At 43.2% G+C, this 25,470-nt stretch overlaps 3 protein-coding genes across 3 annotated transcripts in view; 1 reads left to right on the forward strand and 2 right to left on the reverse strand.

Annotated features, from left to right (window-relative positions):
- The window catches only part of LOC109874766 (potassium/sodium hyperpolarization-activated cyclic nucleotide-gated channel 2), a 76,083-nt gene extending 71,829 nt beyond the window's left edge, over positions 1-4,254 (reverse strand). Inside the window, exon 1 of the mRNA XM_031810866.1 lies at positions 3,042-4,254. Coding sequence (XP_031666726.1) covers positions 3,042-4,210 — 1,169 coding nt within the window. The 5' untranslated portion in view covers positions 4,211-4,254. The remainder of the gene's footprint in view (positions 1-3,041) is intronic.
- Positions 4,255-8,669: 4,415 nt separating this feature from the next.
- On the reverse strand, positions 8,670-12,975 carry LOC109874808 (E3 ubiquitin-protein ligase RNF126-like). Its single transcript, XM_020466809.2, has 9 exons — positions 12,863-12,975; positions 11,564-11,622; positions 11,317-11,377; positions 10,960-11,198; positions 10,659-10,727; positions 10,483-10,552; positions 10,288-10,381; positions 9,779-9,894; positions 8,670-9,660 (listed from the first exon to the last, which is right to left on the reverse strand). The coding sequence occupies exons 1-9, from the start codon at positions 12,935-12,937 to the stop codon at positions 9,508-9,510; spliced, it is 936 nt and encodes a 311-aa protein (XP_020322398.1). The 5' UTR covers positions 12,938-12,975; the 3' UTR covers positions 8,670-9,507.
- Positions 12,976-13,018: 43 nt separating this feature from the next.
- Positions 13,019-19,792, forward strand: LOC109874807 (SURP and G-patch domain-containing protein 1-like). The gene is made up of 14 exons (XM_020466808.2): positions 13,019-13,122; positions 13,779-13,950; positions 14,081-14,181; positions 14,348-14,608; positions 14,817-14,940; positions 15,057-15,160; positions 15,674-15,797; positions 15,980-16,347; positions 17,363-17,469; positions 17,730-17,907; positions 18,617-18,723; positions 18,853-18,998; positions 19,175-19,304; positions 19,393-19,792. Exons 1-14 carry the CDS (start codon positions 13,104-13,106, stop codon positions 19,417-19,419), a joined length of 1,968 nt encoding a protein of 655 aa, XP_020322397.1. The 5' UTR covers positions 13,019-13,103; the 3' UTR covers positions 19,420-19,792.
- Positions 19,793-25,470: the final 5,678 nt, after the last annotated feature.

The raw sequence follows: 25,470 nt of genomic DNA on the forward strand, positions 1-25,470 counted from the left end.
TGTAGAGGGGAGAGGTAGAGGCAGAGGGGAGGGAGAGGTAGAAGCAGACGGGAGAGGTAGAGGTAGAGGGGAGAGGTAGAGAGTAATGGTAGAGGTAGAGGGGAGAGGTAGAGGGTAGAGGTAGAGGCAGAGGAGAGGGGGAGGTAGAGGCAGAGGGGAGGGAGAGGTAGAGGCAGAGGGGAGGGAGAGGTAGAGGCAGAGGAGAGGGAGAGGTAGAGGCAGAGGGGAGAGGTAGGCTAGTGAGTGTTCAGATCCACACAGTCAGAGAGGGCTCACTGCAGGTGCAACGCTGAGTCATTACACTGCGACTGAAGCAACAAGGTGTGAATAAACCCTGTTAGTCATGTTATTTGTGAGAACTATGGCATGCCAACTCCTATGAGACTTGCATTTCTTGTGTTGCATAACTCTCCTGAAAACTATATGCTCAAATTACATACACTGAGTTTAGCAAATATTAGGAACACCTTTCTAATATTGAGTTGTATCCCCCCCACCCGCACCTGCTTTTGCCCTCAGAACAGCCTCAATTCATTGGGGCATGGACTCTACATGGTGTTGAAAGTGTTCCACAGGGATGCTGGCCCATGTTGACTCCAATGCTTCCCACAGTTGTGTCAAGCTGGCTGGATGTCCTATAGGTGGTGGACCATTCTTGAAATACATGGGAAACTGTTGAGCGTTGCTGCTCTTGACACAAACTGGTGCGCCTGGCACCTACTACCATACCCTGTTTAAAAGCTCTTAAATCTTTTGTCTTTCCTATTCACCCTCTGAATGGCACACGGACACAATCCATGTCCTAATTGTCTCATGTCTTAAAAATCATTTTTTAACCTGTCTCCTTCCCTTCATCTACACTGATTTAAGTGGACTTAACAAGTGACATCAATAAGGGATCATATAACTTTCACCTGGATTCACCTGGTCAGTCTATGTTATGGAAAGAGCAGGTGTTCTTAGTGTGTGAACACTCAATAGTTATTGGATAGGGGAGACCACGGCACAAAGCAACACAGGGCACAAAGCAACAACTAAATAACTCAGATTAGAAGCCCCTTAGAAAAGTGTTATTTAATGTGCGTATAATTGGTTAGTGTATATACATGCCTAGGAAATGTGGCTTAAATCCATACATTCAAAATATATATATTGACAGGACAAATTCTAAATATTCTTGTCACCTCCCTTTTTTGATTATTGACCTGTGAAACCTGTGAAACCTTTATCTAATCATATCATTTTTTTATCAGATAGAATAGGTCTTTTGATTGGTATAGTTGATGACAATAATTATTGTTGTATTTTGTCACAATACTCGGATTAGATTCAGATGTGTAATGGGGGTACATTGTAACATTTGTTACAATTAACCTATTACCTAAAATGCAATGGTATTTTATATGGTATTTAGAGACATTTAAATAATGATATAAAATAGCACTTATTTACATCAAGTTTGCCAGTACAGCTAAGAGAATCGCTCTAAAACATGGCTACTCCGTTTTTAGTCAATATGACTCGATGAAATTATGAAAAAAGTGGCAATTTAGTGTATTTATATCCAAATATCAATTTAACATCCGAACATGTTTAAATTACCCCAAATGTTTCCCATTGAAGACTACCGCCTACGGGGTTAATTGTAAAATGTTACCTTCCACCACTTTCGGGTTGAATTATAAACGTCTGGTATGTCCTAGAAACGTAGTCAGGTTACAGTAATGGTGTAATGGTATCTGAGATATATGTACGTTGTTTGTATAAACAAACTCAAATAACAATTTCATAAAGAAGCAAAATACTGAAATTGTTACTTTGCGCCCAGGTCTCCTAGGCCCTAGTATTATATGTCTTGTACTGAGTCAACATTATTTGATTCCATTCGTTAAGATGAGCGGAGTCGAAAAACATCACGAGGTGTGATTTGTGAATCGAAAGTAAGCTAGCTACAGAATTGATCATTCTGCCGGCTCCACTTTCGGTTAGGCGGGAGCTGTCCACTTGTGACGAGTGGTGCTGAAAGAGGGAAGGTAGCGCCCATGTGTCTATCAAGAAATCCAGTGACGCAAAGATGCAATTTCACGACCATGTAAACAATGGCATATCACTCAGAGACAGGGCCCAATTCACGAAAATAAAGCATTTCATAATCAACATGACCCTCTCAAACGCGAGAGAACCCCTATATTGTGACAAAAGGCGTGAGAAGTCAAGTAGCCTTATCGCTGATAAGTGATTGCCCGTGATGAACGGGCAAAGCAAACCCCTCATTAAAATCTGATCCGGGGAGTCATAGAGTAATAGAGGCGGATATGTCTCGAATGAGCATGCTTGAGGTTTTAGCACACTTGGCTCAAGGTGACATTCAATTACTGAGTGCATCACACACCCCGGCAGTCCTATCAGTCAAGGATCTGGCCGACAGCCATAGGCTACTACGCTAACCTCGACTCGAAACAAAAACAAATCATTTTTAATCTAGCCCCACGGTAAATAGCCTAGTAATTTACGGAATGTAATGATTGTGGGCCAAGATTCGCCTATTGTTCTGAATGCGATCGATGCGAATTTGTTCACGGATTGAAACAAACGTGAGGCTTGGTTTGGTATCCAGGATATTCAACAGACTACCTAGTGTTTACAACCTTGAAAGGGCACGATATCATCGTTATTCATAAAGCCTATGCAGAGAGCTTTGCGCACAGGTTGTCTTTGAAATCCTCTAAAAAGCATTTCTAAAAAAACTGCTTTGTCAATGGCCCCTTGTTTAATGAAAATCACTGCATAGATGGGCTTCATTCATTAAAATGTGATATATGTGGCTAAAATACCAGCCAGAACTTGTGGAACAAAAGGGGTAAATGTATATTTTATAATTACTAATGACAATGGATGTGTTGCACAAAGTACAATGACAATAGCATTCTACTGATGGGCTCCTGGATTCTCAGTATAACTTGTTGATGAGGCTATGGGGCCAAACCAAGGCCCTCCATGACATTGTCAACATGCACATACATACATAGCATAATTCTTACCTGAAATCACTGTAGGGGTGGATAATCCAATTGCCCGCTGATTTAACCCGCTCTTGCTCCCTCTCCACCGCCTTTTGACTCCCATACATGCGTAAGGAGAATTTGTTAACTCCAGGCTGCAGCATGGCACTGAATTGTCGTTGCATGAAGGTGCTTCCGTCAGCATCGGCATCCTCGGCCTGGATCTGGGGTCCATCCTCCGGCTTCTGGAAGGTGACAGAGTTTCTAGGCTGCTGGGTCGTCTGGGTCTGGGTCGATCCGTGCAGCGATGAGGAGGCTTTCCTGCTTGGCGCGTTGGAGAAGGACACCCTGGAGTCCTTTTTCTCGGGGACACCGGTGGAAACAGGGGTGACGCTGGGGTTTGCGCTACCTTCCCCCTGGCCCTGCGTCATGGAGCCTGTCGCGGAGCCATCCATGCTGGCCCTGGCTGAGTTACAGGCACCACGCCTAAGGGACGCGTCCTCGGCCCTCCCCGCCCCGGCAGTCTTGTTGGAGATGATCGAGCGCAGGCTCCCGGTGCCGGAGTCCCTCCTGCATTCTCCGTTTTTGTTGCATTTCATTCTTGAAATTGGAGCGGTGCTGTTGTTACAAGCATCACCTGCTGTAGCGTTTAAAACCTCTACTGCGACCGCTGCTCCAGACGCCTCCGCCCCTGCCGCTCTGTTGGTCTCGCAGCGCCCGGCAGCATCTCCCGGACAGGTTGTGGTATCAGTCGCTTTGGATGCTACAGTGGGCTTAGTAGCAGCAGGCGCACCCTCTGTTTGCAGTAGGATGGGCTCGTTGTTGGTGGAGTTCTTTCTGGTAACCGTGGCCGCGGCTCCCCCTCCTGGCGTAAAGTTCTTCATCCTGATACTACCGCCTCCACCACCACCGCCACTGCCGCTCCCCCCGGTTCGGCGCAGCCGCGGATACTGAAACTTGGACTCGTCCTCACCGTCCTCCGCACCGTCTATGACAGCGTTACTGGCCACGCCGGGCTGCTTCACATTCGGGGCGCTCTGGCTGGCAGCTGCAGCGGGGGCAGACTCAACACAATTGCTGCTTTTGCTTCTCGTACAATTGGACGTGGGAGCTTTGGGCGCGCTGATGTGGCTACATCCGCTACCGCCTGCCGCCTTCTTTTTCATGGTCGCAGCAGATGAGCCTGGTGAAACATCATTCTTGTCCATATCAAATGTTGCCTCCAATTATCTTTAGTGAAAACCGATCAGGACAGAGGAGTGGGGGAGAGAGAGAGTGGAGAGAGAGAAAGGAGAGAGAGGAGGGGGTGGACGTGACTTCTTTGCAGACTACAAGAGTAGGTATCTGTATTCACTATCAGAGATCATGTAAGCTTCACTTCCCCATTGTTTATATTTTATCACATCTAATAACACGTTAAGTGGCAGTTGCTCTGTGATTAAGTCCCATTCAGCAAATCATAGGCTAATGTAAACCTATTGCCTTATTAAATTAACTTTCAATTACATTCTAATCAATCCAAGTCCCAAAATATTCAACAAGATATCATCTAAATTCATGTGAAATCAGGTAGGGTCAATGACTCATACAGCTTTCAAACGCTCAATTAAAACGGCATGAAAGTAAATGAAGCAATGATGTCATTTTTTAGAGGGTGTTTTCAATGACAAGATGTCAAACAGGCGTGTAGCGCCCTCTACTGTCCATACAGGTGGAATACAGAGAATGAGATCTCAAAGCAATAGTCTGTTTCCTTTACCTCATCATCTGCACTGATGTGAAATAGCTGAGCAGGTAAACTTCCACAGCAACAGTAACTTTCCAATAGGCATCCACCGTACTCTCCCCTGTGGCATTTTTCCATATCAGGGGATGACAATGAAGATATGAAGGGAGGAGGCCACAACTATCGAAATGGACCTTTTATAAGCATCGTGTCCTTGAATCGAACAGTTTGGATTCTCCTCAAAGATTCTCCTCAAAGATAGAGCTTTCAATTTACACCAAACATTCCAAGAATCCAAATGGGACTGTAATAAGGATAAAATTATGTTTTGGAATTGTTGTCACCCAAAAGTTAGATTAAAATATTAGAGAACAGATACAGTAATGTGTGCAAGCAAGCACCAGATGATTCTTGCTGGTAGGGTTCCATTCTATCTCCGGTTCTAGTCTGCTGTTACCTCCATCAACAGGTACATGTAACTTTTTGTAACCACATGCTTATTTCAGGACCCCTTTACAGGACAGAAACAATGTTTAGTCCATCACTAAGTGTACCCAAGCATTCACAACTGGTGAGCATACTGAAATTGAATCAATTGAATCAAATCAGACCAGCAGTAGGATACGTACGAACAGCCCTGACAAAGGACCCAAAGTCCCAGACACACTTGGATCTGATATAGGACAAGGATGCATTTGATTAGGAAAAACGTGCCTAGTATTTTTTTATTGCCAAGTATTTTTTCAACCATATCTACGTCATACACATGATAATCCAGGCCAAACTGTATATATGATCTGATATTTTACCTTGTCCACTGAACCAGTGAGACCTACATGAGGACACACACACACACACACACGCAGACACGCACACACACACACACACAGCCTTCAGAATCACTGACGCTGATTGCACACAGTCTGTGTCAATGACATTCAGAGGTTGTCTGCAATCACTGAACTTGTCTTAAACATCCATGCAGCAATGTTAAACTACGTTTCCCAGGGGTCAATGGGGTTGTCGTGACTGTTCTGAGTCCCCTTGCCGCAGGTCTCTTACCTTTTCACAGTGAGATGCCGGGTCCAGTCTGTGCTGGCAGATGGAGTGTGTCTCTCGCTCTGCAGAGGCTGCCTGCCTCAATTCCACTTCCTGGTATGATGACACATTAGAAGAATGATGCTCTGGGTTCATTTGCATAAAAGGCAGAGTTCCAGTTCCAAAATATTAAAAAGGCTAATTGATCTTGGACGAGGTCCAACGAGCTACGAGGAATCCCAGAGAGAGACAGAGTGTCAGGCTGGTTGAACAGATGCTGCTGTTGGGTGGTCTGGTGGAACTAACCTGAGAGCAGCGTATACTGGCAGTGTCAACATTCATCATTGCTGTATGAGAATTTGAAGTTGCAGCTATAACCACTTACACAGGGTCAGTTATTCGTTCAACCCTCTAATGGTTTAGGCTAAAATTGGGGTTAGTGTAATCTGGTCCTAAATCTGTGGTGGTCAACCTTATGCTAAAACCTCAGCTACCCTTTTTCCACAATGACATCCCAGGTGTATGTGGACTGGCTATAACATATTTATAGGGTAACAATAAGCATTTCAGTCATGCACAGAAGGTTTAGTGAAAGATACACAGTAACCGCCTGTTGTTCTCAGAAAGCTAATAAACAAAGCCAGGTGGTCTCTTTCTCTGTTTTGGTTCTCTCCCCCACCCCTTTCTTCCCTCTTATTTTCTCTCTCACACACACACACACACACACACACACACACACACACACACACACACACACACACACACACACACACACACACACACACACACACACACACACACAAAAAGAAAGACAAGGCAGCTCTAAATGGGTCCTCATGTGTTAATGCTGATAGGGCTGCAGCAGTAGAGAGAGAAGGTCCAGTGACACTGATGAGTCTCACCAGCAGGACTGATAAGGACATGACTTGGGTGAGGGCCCCACATAGACTAGAACAGACAAGAACATACATTTCATGTCATCTGACCAAATCCAAGTGCCAATGCCGTTTATCCCTCAAAAAACAAAATATTTTTCTCTGAACAATTGTATTAGTATAAAATAATATAATTTCCCCATGTTTTGTAGCTCATTATTTGTATTATTTATTTTATACAGTTTTTTTGCTGATCTTTATCAAGCGTGCCAATAATTGTGGACCTGACTGTACATGACATGGGTAGGGGCCACACAGACTAAAACATGCTTGAACCTTAACTATCGGCACATTGCTTGGGATGAAACACATTGAAATGTTCTAATGAGCCCTTCAGTGACATTGGCCCCTTCAATGTTCCAATGATCCATTCCACTAACCCTAGGGGTAGGGGTTAGGGGAATAGTTAGGCTGGACTACACAGAACACACCCTCCATCTTCCTACGATGCACATAAAGAACAACATCAGGTACCATATTTGAAAAGGCGATAAAATATGAGTAGTGAAATGGAGTGTGCATAGCAGGTTGAGAAGTGTACCACGGCCATCTGTCTCCAGAGCCTGCTGCCTGAGACAGTGAGAAGTGTACCACGGCCATCTGTCTCCAGAGCCTGCTGCCTGAGACAGTGAGAAGTGTACCACGGCCATCTGTCTCCAGAGCCTGCTGCCTGAGACAGTGAGAAGTGTACCACGGCCATCTGTCTCCAGAGCCTGCTGCCTGAGACAGTGAGAAGTGTACCACGGCCATCTGTCTCCAGAGACTGCTGCCTGAGACAGGGAGAAGTGTACCATGGCCATCTGTCTCCAGAGACTGCTGCCTGAGACAGGGAGAAGTGTACCACGGCCATCTGTCTCCAGAGCCTGCTGCCTGAGACAGTGAGAAGTGTACCACGGCCATCTGTCTCCAGAGCCTGCTGCCTGAGACAGTGAGAAGTGTACCACGGCCGTCTGTCTCCAGAGACTGCTGCCTGAGACAGGGAGAAGTGTACCACGGCCGTCTGTCTCCAGAGACTGCTGCCTGAGACAGGGAGAAGTGTACCACGGTCATCTGTCTCCAGGGCCTGCTGCCTGAGACAGTGAAAAGTGTACCATGGCCATCTGTCTCCAGAGCCTGAGACAGTGAGAAGTGTACCACGGCCATCTGTCTCCAGAGCCTGCTGCCTGAGACAGTAAGAAGTGTACCACGGCCGTCTGTCTCCAGGGCCTGCTGCCTGAGACAGTGAGAAGTGTACCACGGCAGTCTGTCTCCAGAGACTGAGACAGAATTCTCTCTCCATTTCCTCCTTCAGGACAGGGCTCCTGAGGGAGCAGAGCTATGATTGGCTCCTATGCTGTGCTCATAATTAAACTGTGTTGATTGGGTTATTAGGTGATTACTAATCAGCATGGCACCACTTAGCCGATAGTATATAATAGTTTCACGTATAATGGTTTTCAGCCCCTGCTTATTGTTCAGCGCCCGGTTTAAATACTTCAGAAATCCACCATTCCTAGTTCCTACCTACCTTCCTTGAAGTAACTAACTACTGAGCTGACATGACTATACTGGTGCTACTGTGGCACTTCACCTCTCCCATCTGGAATAATTAGTGAGAATGTTGTTCAAGGGAGGAAGGAAGGGTGCATATCTAAAGTATTAGAACAAGGCAGATAATTCCAGACACCTCATATTTCACCATTTAAAAAAAAAATCACACAGCAGAACGTTCTAGAATCGTCCAGAATAAATCCATGTTCTACTTACTTACTGCCATAGTATAGCGCTATCATCAGAACTGCAGTATAGTCCAGTTTTGGTGTATTATTATTTTACCCTAACAAATTATTAACTTACAATAGAATAGGTCTATAAAAATGTATCGAACTGAAATTCATTGTATCGGACATTCGAGGAAACTGAGTGAGAATGTTGCCACTTTTGATAGTAGCCTACAAGAAATTAGAGAATACAAACATTTTGGAAAAATGCTGATAAATTGAGACTTTAATGTGAGAACGACAATATGAGCATTAAAATTAATGAGGAAAAGTTCAGAGATGCAATAACATTTTTGTTCAGTTGTAGTTTCCCAAAATTCCCAATCCTGAAACCAAACAGAATGTAGTGCAACAGAAAAGTGCAAATAAATAATTCTAAAATCAGATGCATACACTCAGTTCTCTCTTAGTTCTCTCTGTATTCTTCAGTTGGCTGTACAGTGACTGACCTGCTTGTTAATGTTCTTAAATATGAATACCTCTATGTACACATATCTCTCTCCTTCGGCATGGAAGTCTGTACCACCACAGTTGAGTAAAAAAATAATAATAATAACTTAACACTTTCTCTTTAAATATAAAATGTGTGTCCCCATCTTATGGCAAAAAGACATGACAATGTCTCAGTCAAGTCGCAGTCCACTGCGGTTCAAACGTGGATACTATTATACACCACAACCTGTTCGGATCCTTCTCCAGTTTCATCTTCACTCTCTCCTTTTACAGAAGCATCGCAAGAATACTGGTGACGGCATCCACTCCAGTCCTCACACATAGGAAGGAATGATCGTGTGTTCAAAGTTCACAATAGAAAGGGGATCAAATCAAATTAAAATAACGTCTCATAGTCCATATTGTGTTTATCGTTTCACCTCCAGAGTAGAGTCATCTCCCCAGCAGCTTCTCCCAGTGGGCCTTAAAGAAAGCACTGAGAGGGGCGGCCCTCCAGACTCTCCTGAGCCAGTGGTAGAGTGGGGGTGAAAGTCTGCCTGGGGTGGGGGTGAGGTGTTTGTGTGCAGGTGGTGTGATCGAGGTATGATGGAGATCTAGGAGTTGTTGGCAGCGTTCTCGTTACTGGGGGAGCTGGAAGAGGATGAGGAAGAGGAGGAAGGGGAGAAGTTCATTCCTGAAAGTCCCGGGGGGTCCGTGGCTGTGTTCTGTCCACTGAGGCTCTTTCTGCACACTGGACATGTGTCGTGCTGAGGGAGGGAGAGAGGGTCACAGAAACGAGGTTCAGCGTACAGCTTAGACAATGAGAACACATTAACATGCAAACCACTGCATTTAGGAATTAAACAAAGGTGAAAACGCACATACCTGTTCCAGCCATGGTACTATGCAGTCATTGTGAAACAGGTGATTGCACGGAAGTTGCCTCACAGTCTCCCCTACACTGTAGTCTTCCTTGCACACAGAACATTCTAAACTGGAACCTGCAATAAAATACAATATTTTGTGGTTGAGTGATCAGTCCCTTTAAAATTCCACCTGATTTTGCTGTGGCAATTCTGACATTTTGCATGGCAAAATGCAATGATTTTGTCCAATTTGTCGTGACAATGCGCTGACATGGGGAAAAGTTTGTTGACGTGTGGCTTGATAGAAGCACATTATACAGTAGATGTGCAGTGATTGGTTGAAATTGCGAGCCCTCTTTCTGTAATGCGATAATATGCGATTATTTGACTTTTTTATGTGGAAATGGTGCAGTGATTGGTTAAATTTGCAAGCCCTTGTATAATATGCAGGGAATTGTTGCTTTTGCACCCAAAAAAAATGTGATCCCAGAATCCTGGAGGGACTGTGAAAAGTTGTTGTTGACTCACCCACATGTTCCTCTGTAATCTGGATGCTGGGCAGGTTCTTTATCCTCTCTCTGTCAGCAGGAGGAGGACCAGTGTTCTCAAACTGATTTAATAACTACAGAGGAGAAAGGTAAAGTTGTTTCATTAGATTGTGCAAATGTGTCACCAGAATTTGTCACTGAATCCCTTGTGAAGTGTTAGAGGATTTGGGTGTACCTGGGTAATGATAGAATCAAGTCCATTGGCACCCCAAGCGTAGTCCATTGGATTTGAGTGTAGCATGCCCCTATCAAGAGAATTCCAAGAAATGACTAGAAACACACAGTAACTAGTACGTTTACAGACACAACATCGATTTTCCTGGTAATTATATAATAACACTGTGCACATACCATGGTCCCATTGCAATGTTCGGCATGGCTGTGGGTGCTATGATTCCATTCACTAGCTGCTGGATGATTCTGCAGAGGGACAATGAGAAATATCTCAGTCACTTAAGCATTTCACTGTAAGGTCTACACCTGTTGTAATCGGCACATGTGACAAATAACATTTGATTTGACTTCCTGAATTATTCATGAAGAAAACTGAGTCATGTCACTACACAAATTCCTTTCATAATTCCTTTTTCATCTCTTTCCTACAGGGCAAACAATGTTTCATTGGGCAAGCAAGCTGGAAAATGTTCCTTACCCCTCTAATGTGGGCACTCCTTCGTGTCTCTGTCCCGGTCGCCGTGGCATGTGTCGTCCCTGTGGTTGCCGAGCGCTGTACCGTTGCCGTGATGCCATCTCCCGTTCCCGTCGGTTCTCCGTCTCGCGGTTGTCTTCTGCTGGCAGCCCCGCTCGGAGGTCAAAATTCTCGTCAAAAATCCCCAGAGCGAACTGGCCGTATCCGGGCGGAAATGTAAACATGTGCTGGTGGTCCATACTCTTAGGAAGGACAAAGAGTGAAACATATACTGTCACTAACTTCCAGTCCAACCAAGGTGCATGAGTTCATGAGGACCAACTGTTGAGTTGAGGAACAAAGGAGTTCTGTGTCACTAACCTCAAAAGTCGGACGGTTCTGATCGCTGGTGGAGGCAGTGGATGTGGACCCATTTTCAGTGCTGGAAATAAATAAAACACAAAAAAATGGCAGGTTCTCATCTTATCTTCAACCATGAACCAATGTGATAGAAATTAGCCTAAACACCGACAGCCTGTTTCCCAGACACATATAGCATTGTCAATGGAGAAGTGCTTCTGAAAGGGCTTTAAACTCTGATAGACAGGCAGATGATACTGTAGGCTACCTTCTCTCCACTGATAGCTCTTCAATGAAGCCAGATTCACACCGCGGACATGTGTACTCCTGCAGGAAAGCAGAGATACATCTAATTTATAACATAATCATAATTGTCATCTGTCAGTCTCATAAACTTGAATGTTTTCATTTGATCTGAAGCAAAACAAAACAACAACCGTGCCTATGTAGGCTATGTATGTACCTGGGAATTAAGATTGTTAGATAGCTTCAACCAGTTGAATTCAAAATCAAACAAGTTAGCTATTGACCTCACACTTTGACCTGCTGTTGCTCCATTCCCAGAGTTGATCATTTTAACAATAGCTGATGATCCATTCAATCCATTGCTATTGAGAGATCGTTGAGTACCATTAGCTCTTTGCAAAGGCTCTCCATGCAGGTAAATATCTGAAAGCTACTGCACTGTACAATTCAAGAAGCTTCCTATGAATGACCATACAACAACAGGCATGTTAAAACAGGTTGTTGCAGCTATGGAAATGAGTTGGTGGTGTACATAGCCTAATGATTGTGTTTTTTGAAAGTCACACATTGTGAGATCATAGCTTAAAGGGGTAATCAGCAGTTGCTACATTCATTTGTGTATGTATTAATGAATTATATGTACCCATTGATTCTTGAAGAATATAACTTATAATGCATTATGAGCTTAGTTCAACTGTCCTACCCCATCAGAGCCCAAAATATAAGCTTATTTAATCCATAATCCACTGTTTGTAAACAAAGTAAATGTAAACAAATACTATTTATCCTAAAATCATGGTTAAACTATTCTTTTGATATCATGGATGGTAATTTCTTGCATCTATAGCTTTGAATTTGAGAGTGGCTACATTTCTCCAGACATGAAACAGTGGTGGAGAGTCGCTTTGTTATTGTTTCAACTGCTGATTTCTGCTTTAAGGTTAGGTAGCTATCTACCTTTGGAGGTGCTAGGGGCCGGCAAGCTGTCATTATCATGAACAGGTCTCATATCATAAAAAGAGACAGACACGCTGTCACTGTAAAACATGGGTAACTCCTTAGCTAACCCAATAAGTCACAGAGGCATGATCTCGAAACATCCTAACAGGCAAACTACAAGCTATTTTGGTAGCTGGCTAGAATGCAAACGAAACTATAGCTGTCAAATGATTGGCAACGTGAACGTTCCACTCGCTACAAGCTAACGTTAGCTAGCTGTCATGCTTCAGCCAGAGGAAATCGTGGATAAAATAATACAAACCCCACTTAGCTGGCCATGGTTTCCTTTCGTGAACAACAAAAACCTCTCTGGAATGCTTACCGGGAGACGAGGGTTGATCTCTGCTGAACATCGGTGACAGAAAAACCGGCAGGGCCGTGGGGGAGCTTCAGCCATCTTCAGATTCTCTACCAGACAACCGAGAGTAAACGTGTACGGGTAGCGACAAACGACAAAATTAATCGATTTGCGAGACGAACAGGAAGCGGAAACTAGCGAAGGGCTACCTAGCTTAGCAACAGATAGCTCGTATCAGGGAATACAGATCTGGTTAGCTGCAACTATGGAGTCCGGAGATACAGGTAAACGCTCGAAATAATTTAAATGGCATACCTTAATATAGTAACTATTTTAAAATTCTTAACAATAAACTCTTGCCTCATCAAATGTGGTTACTTGCGCTAGTTAACTACATAACTAACGCGTTAGCTACTTAGCTAGCTAACGTTAGTTACCACCGCCCATCAACAGGATTTGTAGTTGTTGATACATCAAAATTCATTTAAAAAAAATCGGTAGCCACAATCAGAATCAACCACATAATGTCAAATTCATTACATAATTAGTTGTAGTTTGGTATTTTAGCTATTTATTGCTAAAGTCTTGATGCCACCTTGTAGCGAGCTAACTAGCCAGTTTTAGAAAAAAATGTTTTACCAACCCTGGCCTGCTGGCTGCTTCTCAAGTCTGTGGCAACAAAGATAATCAAAGGGAATGGAGACATCCTCAATGGAGCAAGATATAGTCCCTGACATGTCTACACATTCCTAACATTCAGGGTAGTTCACTCTTCATAATATATAGATAGCTAGTCACATACGACTTTTACTAAAATACTCACGAAGATAGCTAGAGCAATTACAAACGAGATCACCTCTTGTGACTAACATTATTGGTAGTAGGACACCAATAACAACTGCACCCAACTCTTCCACTGTTTGTTTTATTCCCACTGCAGGGAGAGGAGGCTGGAACAACAAGTTCCGGCCAGCCCAGAAGAACAGGATGAGTGTGAACATTCTCCGTCAGGAGGAGCTGATTGCCCAGAAGAAGCGGGAGATCGAGGCTAAGATGGCAGAGCAGGCCAAGAAAAAGAGCCTTCAGACTCCCAACAAGCCACTGCCACCAAGGTACAGTATATCCTAGTCTTCTGAAACACTACAAATACCTCTCATCAAAACTTTGCTCAATCCCTGCTGGAAGTACTTGATTCTGGCCCACTTGACTGTAGCCATTGATTTTGACTTCTTATCCCCACAGTTTACAGGGACACTCTTCGAACAACAACAAGTATGTGAACGATGGAAGCTTCTTGCAGCAGTTTATTAAGCTTCAGAAGGACAAACCCAGCTCTGACTCTGGTGAGATAGTGAGCTCTTTAATTGGTTTCAATAAAACTTTATTTTAATGGTACAGAAATGATTAAATAAAATGGTAATAACACAATAATAATTTATGAATTACTTTTTTCTTCTGGATTCATTAAACAATAAATGTGAGATTAACCCAGTTGTGTACCCTCTACAGGCTCCAGTAGTGACACCAAAGCCCCGTCATCATCCACCCCCAGTCCGTCGTCAGGAGTGTCTCAGCCCCAGATAAAGAGCATTCTCATCGGCAAGCGCCCCGGTCTAGGGATCAGCAGCATGCTGAACCAGTTTAAGAACTACTCCCAGTCCAAGAAGAACCCACTTCGCCCCCAAAGACCTAGCATATTCAGCTCCCCAGATGAAGATGATGATGATGATGATGAGGAAGTTGATGACTCAAGCTTCCTAGAAATCAAAGGTAATTCATGATCTGTGTTTTTAAATATCAAAGAACTGCCAGGAGCCTGGGTGCAAGTCAGATTCTGTCCTATTCTACATGTTGTCATTTCACCCATGTCATTGACTGTGTATTTCAGTTGCAGAGTAGCTGCTTCCTGAGACTAATGCTTTGCCTGAATTCTCATCTACAGTAGAGTAAAGGTAATGTACTCATAGTCCTCTTAAAGTCTTTCCCCCAGAAGACCCAGACACACAACTTATTCTGGACAAGATGGCGGCCTTTGTGGCTGAGGGAGGGCCTGAGCTAGAGAGGAAGGCCAAAGAGGACTACAAGGACAACCCTGTTTTCTCGTAAGTCTGTATGGATGTAGCTACTAACAGCATGTTAAATCTATAGCTAGTATATAGTGTATGTAATGGTGCCTCTTTTAGTCCTGATATAAAGATCTTTTCCCTCCACCTTACAGATTCTTGTATGATAATAACAGCCGGGATTATCTTTATTACCGAAAGAGAGTTGCTGAACTCCGAAAGGATCACTCAAAACATGAGACGCCATCACGTTCTCATGGTAAGATTACCTATATCAGTTTCTCTCTCACTCTGTCTCTCTCTCTCTCTACCACACACAGTTCCTCACTCTCTCAAAGACTGATGGTGTTCTTTTAATCTGTAATCTATATTTATACATGTGAATGAGTCATATGTGAGATAAATATAATTGCCCTCCTTGGAGAGTGTTAGTTGATGTTGAAAGTAACCATTAAAACAAAAAACAATGAGGATCGAAGATACACAATGATTTACTGAATACTTTAACCATGATACAAGTCATTCACGACACATTATGATTACCCACAACGTTTCATGGTGTTATTTGTTCACCCATTTTAAGATTAGGTCTGTATTCCATTATCAAATCCATACAATCCACTTCCCCAATCACCACCGTGTCCCCCTGCTCCTCCTCCTCCTTCCCCCCTCTTCTTATCCCCTACTGGCTGTAGGCAGGTGTGTGAGGGCCAGTTGAGTACGATACGGTAGTAGTGTGAGTTGAGCCCCAGTACTGATAGGCTGCTTAAAGTCTCCCCCCCAGTGGACGAGGAGACACAGAGGGTGGCTGAGAAGCTGGCCATGTTTGTGGCCGATGGCGAACCTGAGGTGGAAGCCATCGCCGCCCAGCACAACCAGGAAAACCCCACCTTCAGGTTAGTGACAGTCTCAGATATTGTAACGAGAGCGTTTAATGTATTCATCCAATTGTATTTTATTGATGCTTAAGAAGACATTGATTTGTCATAAGCTTTGAATAAAATACAGTAAGTAATGCTAACATGTAAATTGGATAAAGTACCACAAAAGACAGCATATTTTTTCTTCCTTTCCTCAGTTTTCTATACGACCTCCAAAGCCCCGCCCACCGTTTCTACAAGGAGAAGGTGGAGGAGTACCGCCAGGCCAAAAATGCCCAGAGCCCCCCTCCAATGATTAAGCAGGAGCCTGGGGTGGAGCTCAAGAGACCGGCCGCCCCTCCCCTGACCTATCCTCCCCCTCCTCCGCCCCCTCACTACCCCTACCTGGTGGGTCAAGTAAAGCTGGAGCCGGGTCTGGGGATAAAACAGGAAGTGTCAGGTCCGCCCGTGGTGAAGAGGAAGAGGAAGAGCCGCTGGGGGTCGGAGGACGACAAGGTGGATCTGTCACTGCAACCCATCATCATCCCCAAGGAGGAGGAGCCAGAGCCCAGCCCGTGTCTCTCTGGTAATCAAACACACATACACGGAGTGTACAAAACAGTAGGAACACAATCCAAATATTGAGTTACACCTCCCTTTGCCCACAGAACAGCCTCAATTTGTTGGGGCATGGACTCTACAAGGTGTCAAGCGTTCCACAGGGATGCTGACCCATGTTGACTCCAATGCTTCCCACAGTTGTGTCAGTTGGCTGGATGTCCTTTGGGTTGTGGACCATTCTTGATACAAACGGGAAACTGTTGCACGTGAAAAACCCAGCAGCCTTGCAGTTATTGACACCCTCAAACCAGTGTGCCTGGCACCTACCACCATACCCTGTTCAAAGGCACTGAAATCTTTTGGCTTGTCCATTCACCCTCTGAATGGCACACACACACAACCCATGTCTGAAAGCTTAAACATCCTAATTTAACCTGACTCCTCCCCTTCATCTTTAACCTGTCTCCTCCCCTTCATCTTTAACCTGACTCCTCCCCTTCATCTTTAACCTGACTTCTCCCCTTTGTCTGTAACCTGTCTCCTCCCCTTCGTCTTTAACCTGTCTCCTCCCCTTCGTCTTTAACCTGTCTCCTCCCCTTCGTCTTTAACCTGTCTCCTCCCCTTCATCTTTAACCTGTCTCCTCCCCTTCGTCTTTAACCTGTCTCCTCCCCTTCATCTTTAACCTGTCTCCTCCCCTTCGTCTTTAACCTGTCTCCTCCCCTTCGTCTTTAACCTGTCTCCTCCCCTTCGTCTTTAACCTGTCTCCTCCCCTTCGTCTTTAACCTGTCTCCTCCCCTTCGTCTTTAACCTGTCTCCTCCCCTTCGTCTTTAACCTGTCTCCTCCCCTTCGTCTACACTGATTGAAGTGGATTGAACAAGTGACATCAATAAGGAATCATAGCTTTCACCTGGATTCACCTGGTCAGTCTCAGTGTATGTTCAGCCTCTCTTGTATAACACACACAGAGACAGACGTTATAGTATAAGACTAAAAACAGTGTTTGTAAGGTATATCCTGTGTTTGGTGTGTGTGTTTCAGTTAATGAACTGAGGGATCTGGGCTATAAGAAGGGAAAGCCTATGGGCCTGGTGGGAGTGACTGAGCTCTCAGATGACCAGAAGAAACAGCTCAAAGAGCAACAGGAGGTACTACATGACTGACAGACAGACAGCACAATAGACTATGGCAGCACATTGTACTTTCCCAGTTTGAATTGTCGGGGACTGGGCGGTGTTAATCCTTGGTTTGGTATGGGGGCGCATATCATACTTCAAACCTTTAACAAAATCAGATGGGCTCGGTTGCGTTCGTTCTCAGCCACCTTGCAATCTGTCCCTGAAACCTTGCCTGAGGTGTGTGTCCGGCCTGCACATGTGTGTGTGTGGTGTGTGTGTTCCCACTGCAGATGCAGGAGATGTTTGACATGATCATGAAGCATAAGCGTGCGATGGCGGAGATGCAGGTGATGTGGGAGAAGGCGGTGCAGGACCACTCCCACGAGTACGACAGTGACGAGGAGGTGGACCAGCAGGCTGGCACCTGGGAGCACCGCCTCCGGCACATGGAGATGGAGAAAACACGTGGTAAGATTCATGAAGACAGTGTTCAAGATTTTCAGAACTGTGATGTATCATGGGTAAATTATGACTGACTGACTGATCTACAAATCATATTGAGTAGTTATTTTAAATGCAAGGTGATTTGTAGATCAGTCAGTCTCAACTCGCCTTTCAAGTCAGCTGCAATGTGGAACGATTTGCTTCTGTTCAAGTGAAAGGGCTCAAAGGGATTTAAAAAAAATTAAATCCACCTTCATATTCATCATCTCCAGCACCACCCCAACATTGTGCATTTTAATGTTCTGTAGTTAAAAAGATAAGTGTTTACAATGACATCAACCAATTAGTAGGCAATGCCTCCTCATAATTGGTTAAAATGACACGATGCACACCAATGATGTCATTGGAAACACTTATCTTCCTCTATCTGTTTTGCTACAAAACATAGAAATGCACAATTATCATATATGTTAATGTTGGGGTGGTGATGGAGATGATGAATATGAATGGAATTGTCAAAATTTTTCAACTTCAAGTCCATTTGAATGTGAGATTTCATTCTTCAAAAGATCAGTTTGTTACTACTATAATTCATTAATCTACTCTGAGATGAACTCTGTCATAATAACCTGGGCCACGTTTAATCTGAAAGTTCCAATACATTGTGTCCTGCTGGCCACGGCCCTGAAGTGATTTGGTGTTTATGTAAATGGCTGCTTGTGTCTTCCTCCAGAGTGGGCGGAGTCGCTGACTGACATGGGAAAAGGGAAGCACTTCATTGGTGACTTCCTACCTCCGGAGGAGCTGGAGAAGTTTATGGAGACCTTCAAGGCACTGAAGGTCAGTCCACTCCCCATCTGTTCTCTTCACCACTTGGTCCTTGACCCCTTTGTTGTCTAGCCTCTGCCCAAAAGGAATTACCTGTGAAACACATATTCTATTCTCATGTTCTTGCCTTGTGTTCTGCAGGAGGGCCATGACCCAGACTACTCGGAGTATAAGGAGTTTAAGCTGACGGTGGAGAACCTTGGTTTCCAGATGCTCATGAAGATGGGCTGGAAGGAGGGCGATGGGCTTGGCTCTGGCGGACAGGGCATCAAGACTCCGGTCCACAGGTTGGGGGCTATCAAATACTCACAGACACATAGTATACACATTTGTACTCAGACATGGACACAAACACTTCACATGAGTACACACACTATTGTCTGATACAAGGTCTTCTACATAGCTTACATACACACACACAGAGACATACACCTAGCCAGCTGATGTGGTGTGTTTGTTCCAGGGGAACCACGGCTGTTGACGGGGCAGGGTTTGGCGTGGACCGGCCCTCTGTGCTCTCAGGACAGGACGATGAGTATGATGCTTTCAGAAAGAGGATGATGCTGGCCTACCGCTTCAGGCCCAACCCACTGGTAACTACTACATAACATGTAAGCTGTTCTGTTTAGATGACCTTGCATCGGCAAGAGTTTGGAGTAATACGCCTGTCTCTCTTCTCAGAACAACCCGAGGAGGCCATACTACTGAAGAAGAGGTCTGAAGCTTGGCTGACTTCGTCAACTTTTCATTTTTTAAACAACCAACAGTGGCGTATTGATTTCTCTTTGTTGTGGAAACAAACTGTAGGACACTCAGTTCAAGTAATCTCCTCTAGATTGTGTGGAATTGTATGGTTGGTGATAAACTGTCTAGGCTGGAGATTAAGGATGGATTTGTAAAGTTTTCTAAGAGTCAGTTGATGTTCTTATTGAACTGCAGAATGAAAGTTTCCTATTTGATCAATCGGGCGGCTAGGGTAGCTTTGTGATGGCTCACTATCATGATCTGATTTCACAGTCACGACTCATAACACAGAACAACCTACACACACACACATAAATAAATAGTGGTGGAATAAGTACCCGATTGTCATACTTGAGTAAAAGTAAAGATACCTTAATAGAAAAGGACTGAAGTGAAATTCACCCAGTAAAATACTACAAGCGTAAAAGTAAAAAAATATTTGGTTTTAAATATACTTAAGTAAATGTAATTGCTAAAGTAATGTAATTGTTTTTTTATTTTTACAAGTAGCCAGGGGCACACTCCAACACTCAGACATCATTTACAAGTAGCCAGGGGCACACTCCAACACTCAGACATCATTTACAAGTAGCCAGGGGCACACTCCAACACTCAGACATCATTTACAAGTAGCCAGGGGCACACTCCAACACTCAGACATCATTTACAAGTAGCCAGGGGCACACTCCAACACTCAGACATCATTTACAAGTAGCCAGGGGCACACTCCAACACTCAGACATCATTTACAAGTAGCCAGGGGCACACTCCAACACTCAGACATCATTTACAAGTAGCCAGGGGCACACTCCAACACTCAGACATCATTTACAGATAGCCAGGGGCACACTCTAACACTCAGACATCATTTACAGATAGCCAGGGGCACACTCCAACACTCAGACATCATTTACAAGTAGCCAGGGGCACACTCCAACACTCAGACATCATTTACAGATAGCCAGGGGCACACTCTAACACTCAGACATCATTTACAGATAGCCAGGGGCACACTCCAACACTCAGACATCATTTACAAACAATGCATGTCTGTTTAGTGAGTCCATCAGATCAGAGGCAGAAGGGAAGACCAGGCATGTTCTCTTGGTAAGTGTGAATTTCACAATGTTCCTGTCCTGCTTGCTAAGCATTCAAAATGTAATGAGTACTTTTGGGTGTCATGGAGACTATGGAGTAAAAAGTACATTCTTTTATTTAAGAATGTAGTAAAAGTTGTCAGAAATATATATATAATAAATATATATATATATATATATATATATAGTACAGATACTTATGTAGTACTTTAAAGTATTTTAACTTAAGTACTTTACACAACTACACACAATTTGAATTAAGATTTTTTTTAAATCAGTTTGAAGATAATGAATGGCTTTGAAATGAGTTATTTCTGTACATGGTTTTGCTATGGTTGTTGTACATCGTAAATGCAACAAATGTAAAATGCTTCACTGCAAACAATAAAAATATATACACTGAACAAAACTATAAATTCAACAGGCAACAATTTCAAAGATTTTACTGAGTTACAATTTATCAGTCAATTGAAATAAATGCATTAGGCCCTATTGGATGGATTTCACATGACTGGGACTACAGATATGCATCTGTTGGTCACAGATACCTTAAAAAAAAAAGATAGAGGTGTGGATGAGAACCAGTCAGTATCTGGTGTGACCACCATTCATTCGACTCATGCAGCGACACATCTCTTTCGCATAGAGTTGCTCAGGCTGTTGATTGTTTAATATTGTCCCACTCTTCAATGGCTGTGCGAAGTTGATGGATATTGGCGGGAACTGGAACACCCTGCTGTACACGTCGATCCAGCGCATCCCAAACATGCTCAATGGGTGACATTTCTGGTATGGATGTCGGCCATGGAAGAAGTGGGACATTTTCGGCTTCCAGGAATTTTGTGCAGATCCTTGTGACATGAGGTTGTGCATTATGCTGAAACGTGAGGTGATGGCACGACGTTGGTCCTCAGGATCCCATAACGCTATCTCTATATCTATCAAATTGCCATTGATAAAATAGAATTGTGTTCGTTGTCCATAGTTTATGCCTGCCCATACCATAACCCCATCAACACCATGGGGCACTCTTCACAACATTGACATCAGCAAACCGCTCGTCCATACGACGCCATACACAACATCTGCGGTTGTGAGGCTAGTTGGACATACTGCCAAATTCTCTAAAACAATGTTGGAGGCGGCTTATGGTAGGTAGATTAATATTCAATTGTCTGGCAACAGCTCAGGTGGACATTACTGCAGTCAGCATGCCAATTGCATGCTCCCTCAAGACATGAGACATCTGTGGTGTTGTGTGACAAAAAGTGGCCTTTTATTGGCCCCGGCATATGGTGCACCTGTGTAATGATCACGCTGTTTTAACAGCTTCTTGATATTCCACACCTGTCAAGTGGATGGATTATTTTGGCAAAGGAAAAATGCTCACTAACAGGGATGAAAACATTTGTGCACAAAATGTAAGAAAAAGAAGCTTTTTGTGCATATGGAACATTTATGAGATATTTTAAATGAAACATGGGACCAACACTTTACATGTTGCGTTTATATTTTTGTTCAGTATCTCTTGATTGTGTAGTTGTGGAGTATTTCTGTAGCTGATCAGTTTGTTCAGTATCTCTTGATTGTGTAGTAGTGGAGTATTTCTGTAGCTGATCAGTTTGTTCAGTATCTCTTGATTGTGTAGTAGTGGAGTATTTCTGTAGCTGATCAGTTTGTTCAGTATCTCTTGATTGTGTAGTAGTGGAGTATTTCTGTAGCTGATCAGTTTGTTCAGTATCTCTTGATTGTGTAGTAGTGGAGTATTTCTGTAGCTGATCAGTTTGTTCAGTATCTCTTGATTGTGTAGTAGTGGAGTATTTCTGTAGCTGATCAGTTTGTTCAGTATCTCTTGATTGTGTAGTAGTGGAGTATTTTTGTAGCTGATCAGTTCCCTCTGGTGTTGACTTGTGGAAAAACAGATTTTAGTCTATGATTTCAATTTGTGTAAACTCCAATTCCACAGTGTTGATCAGATAAATATATTTATTTACAAGATAAACTGAATGTCCAGTACATAGTATGTCTAAAACACTTAGCCTTCTGTTAGTGAAAATGTTTCTTTCAACGAGCAAATAGCAAGTTTGTACTTGCAAGTAGCACATTTACATTATTGTACAGCATTGCAGGGGTGAAAGGAGAAATGCTTTAAATAAATGTTGTAGAATTAAGTAATAAGGCCCGAGGAGGTTTGGTATATGGCCAATATACCACGGCTAAGTATCTGGACACAGCCCTTAGCCGTGGTATATTGGCCATATATCATAAACCCCAGAGGTGCCTTATTTCTTTTATAAACTAGTTACCAACGTAATTAGAGCAGTAAAAATAAATGTTTTGTCATACCCATGGAATACGGTCTGAAATACCATGGCCGTGAGCCAATCAGCATTCAAGGCTCAAACCACCCAGTTTATAATGTGTAATAGAGGTACACCTGGGTCGCGTTCAGCAGTAGGCTACATTTTAAACATTCAAATATAAATATACCATGTAGAACAAACATGCCTAAGACATGTAGAATAAGGAATCTCAATGGCTCTTTTGTGGCATTTCTATCTGCAATGTTCGGCTATGTTTGGCTACTGAACGTGGCCCTGATGCTCATCTTATCCTGGGGGTTGAAGAGTTGATAACCCTTGTAGGGTGTCCTCGAAAACCTGCAACCTCATCCAGAGGCGTCATGCCCATATGGGGCAAAGGGGCTCATGCCTTCTCAGATTTGGCCTGTTTAAAACAATAAATATAGTTGAAGTCGGAAGTTTTCCCAATTCCTGACATTTAATCCAAGTAAAACTCTGTTTTAGGTCAGTTAAGATCACCACTTTTTATTTTAAGAATGTGTAATGTCAGAATAATAATAGAGAGAATAATTTATTTCAGCTTAAATTTCTTTCAGCACATTCCCAGTGGGTCAGAAGTTTACATACACTCAATTGGTATTTGGTAGCATTGCCTTTCAATTGTTTAACTTGGGTCAAACGTTTCGGGGAGCCTTCCACAAGCTTCCCACAATAAGTTGGTTGAATTTTGGCCCATTCCTCCTGACAGAGCTGGTGTAACTTAGTCAGGTTTGTAGGCCTCCTTGCTCGCACACGCTTTTTCAGTTATACCCACAAATGTTCTATGGGATTGAGGTCAGGGCTTTGTGATGGCCACTCCAATACCTTGCCTTTGTTGTCCTTAGGCCATTTTGCCACAACTTTGGAAGTATGCTTGGGGTCATTGTCCATTTGGAAGACCCAATTGCGACCAAGCTTTAACTTCCAGACTGATGTCTTGAGATGTTGCTTCAATATATCAACCAAAGTTTCCTCCTAATGATGCCATCTATTTTGTGAAGTGCACCAGTCCCTCCTGCAGCAAAGCACCCAACAACATGATGCTTCCACCCCCGTGCTTCATGGTGGGGATGGTGTTCTTGACTTGCAAGCCTCCCCCTTGTTCCTCCAAATATAACGATGGTCATTATGGCCAAAAAGTTATCTTTTTGTTTCATCAGACCAGAGGATATTTATCCAAAAAGTACGATCTTTGTCCCATGTGCAGTTGCAAACCATGGTCTGGCTTTTTTATGGTGGTTTTGGAGCAGTGGCTTCTTCCTTGCTTAGCGGCCTTTCAGGTTATGTTGATATAGGACTTGTTTTACTGTGGATATAGATGCTTTTGTACCTGTTTCCTCCAGCATCTTCACAACGTCCTTTGCTGTTGTTCTAGGATTGATTTGCACTTTTCTCACCAAAGTACGTTCACCTCTAGGAGACAGAACACATCTCCTTCCTGAGCGGTATGACGGCTGCGTGGTCCCATGGTGTTTATACTTGCGTACTATTGTTTGTACAGATGAACATGGTACCTTCAGGCATTTTGAAATTGCACCCATGGATGAACCAGACTTGTGGAGGTCTCCATTTTTTTCTGTGGTCTTTATTTTGATTTTCCCATGATGTCAAGCAAAGAGGCACTGAGTTTGAAGGTAGGCCTTGAAATACATCCACAGATACACCTCCAATTAACTCAAATTATGTAAATTAGCCTATCAGAAGCTTCTATAGCCATGACATTCAACTTACTGTTTGTAAACTACTGACCCACTGGAATTGTGATACAGTGAATTATAAGTGAAATAATCTGTCTGTAAACATTTGTTGGAAAAAGTACTTGTGTTATGCACAAAGTAGATGTCCTAACCGACTTGCCAAACTATAGTTTGTTAACAAGAAGTTTGTGGAGTGGTTGAAAAACTAGTTTTAATGACTCCAACCTAAGTGTATGTCAATTTCCGACTTCAACTGTATACAGTATCAGTCAAAAGTTTGGACACACCTAATCATTCAAGGGTTTTTCCTTATTTTTACATTGTAGAATAATAGTGAAGACATCAACACAATGAAATAACACATATGGAATCATGTATTAACCTCAAAAGTGTTAAACAGATCTAAATATATTTGAGATTTGAAATTCTTCAAAGTTGGCACCCTTTGCCTTGATGACAGCTTTACACACTCTTGGCATTCCCTCACCTGGGATGCTTTTCCAACAGTCTTGAAGGAGTTCCCACATACATATATTTTGATCTGTTTAATTGGGATCGGTGTACCGCTAGCGTTCCACTATGACAACATGAAATTGCAGAGTGCAAAATTTAAAATACAAAAATTGTAATATTAAACATTCATGAAAATACAAGTGTCTTACATCGTTTAAAAGCTTAACTTCTTGCTAATCCAACTGCATTGTCAGATTTCAAAAAGGCTTTACGGCGAAAGCATACCATGCGATGATCTGAGGACAGCGCCCAGCATTAAAAACATTTTTCAAACCAGCAGAGGCGTCACAAAAATCAGAAATAGCGTTAAAATAAATCACTTACCTTTTGAAGATCTTCCTCTGTTTGCAATCCCAAGGGTTCCAG

The sequence above is a fragment of the Oncorhynchus kisutch genome, linkage group LG30 (assembly GCF_002021735.2).
Source record: "Oncorhynchus kisutch isolate 150728-3 linkage group LG30, Okis_V2, whole genome shotgun sequence".
NCBI lineage: Eukaryota > Metazoa > Chordata > Actinopteri > Salmoniformes > Salmonidae > Oncorhynchus > Oncorhynchus kisutch.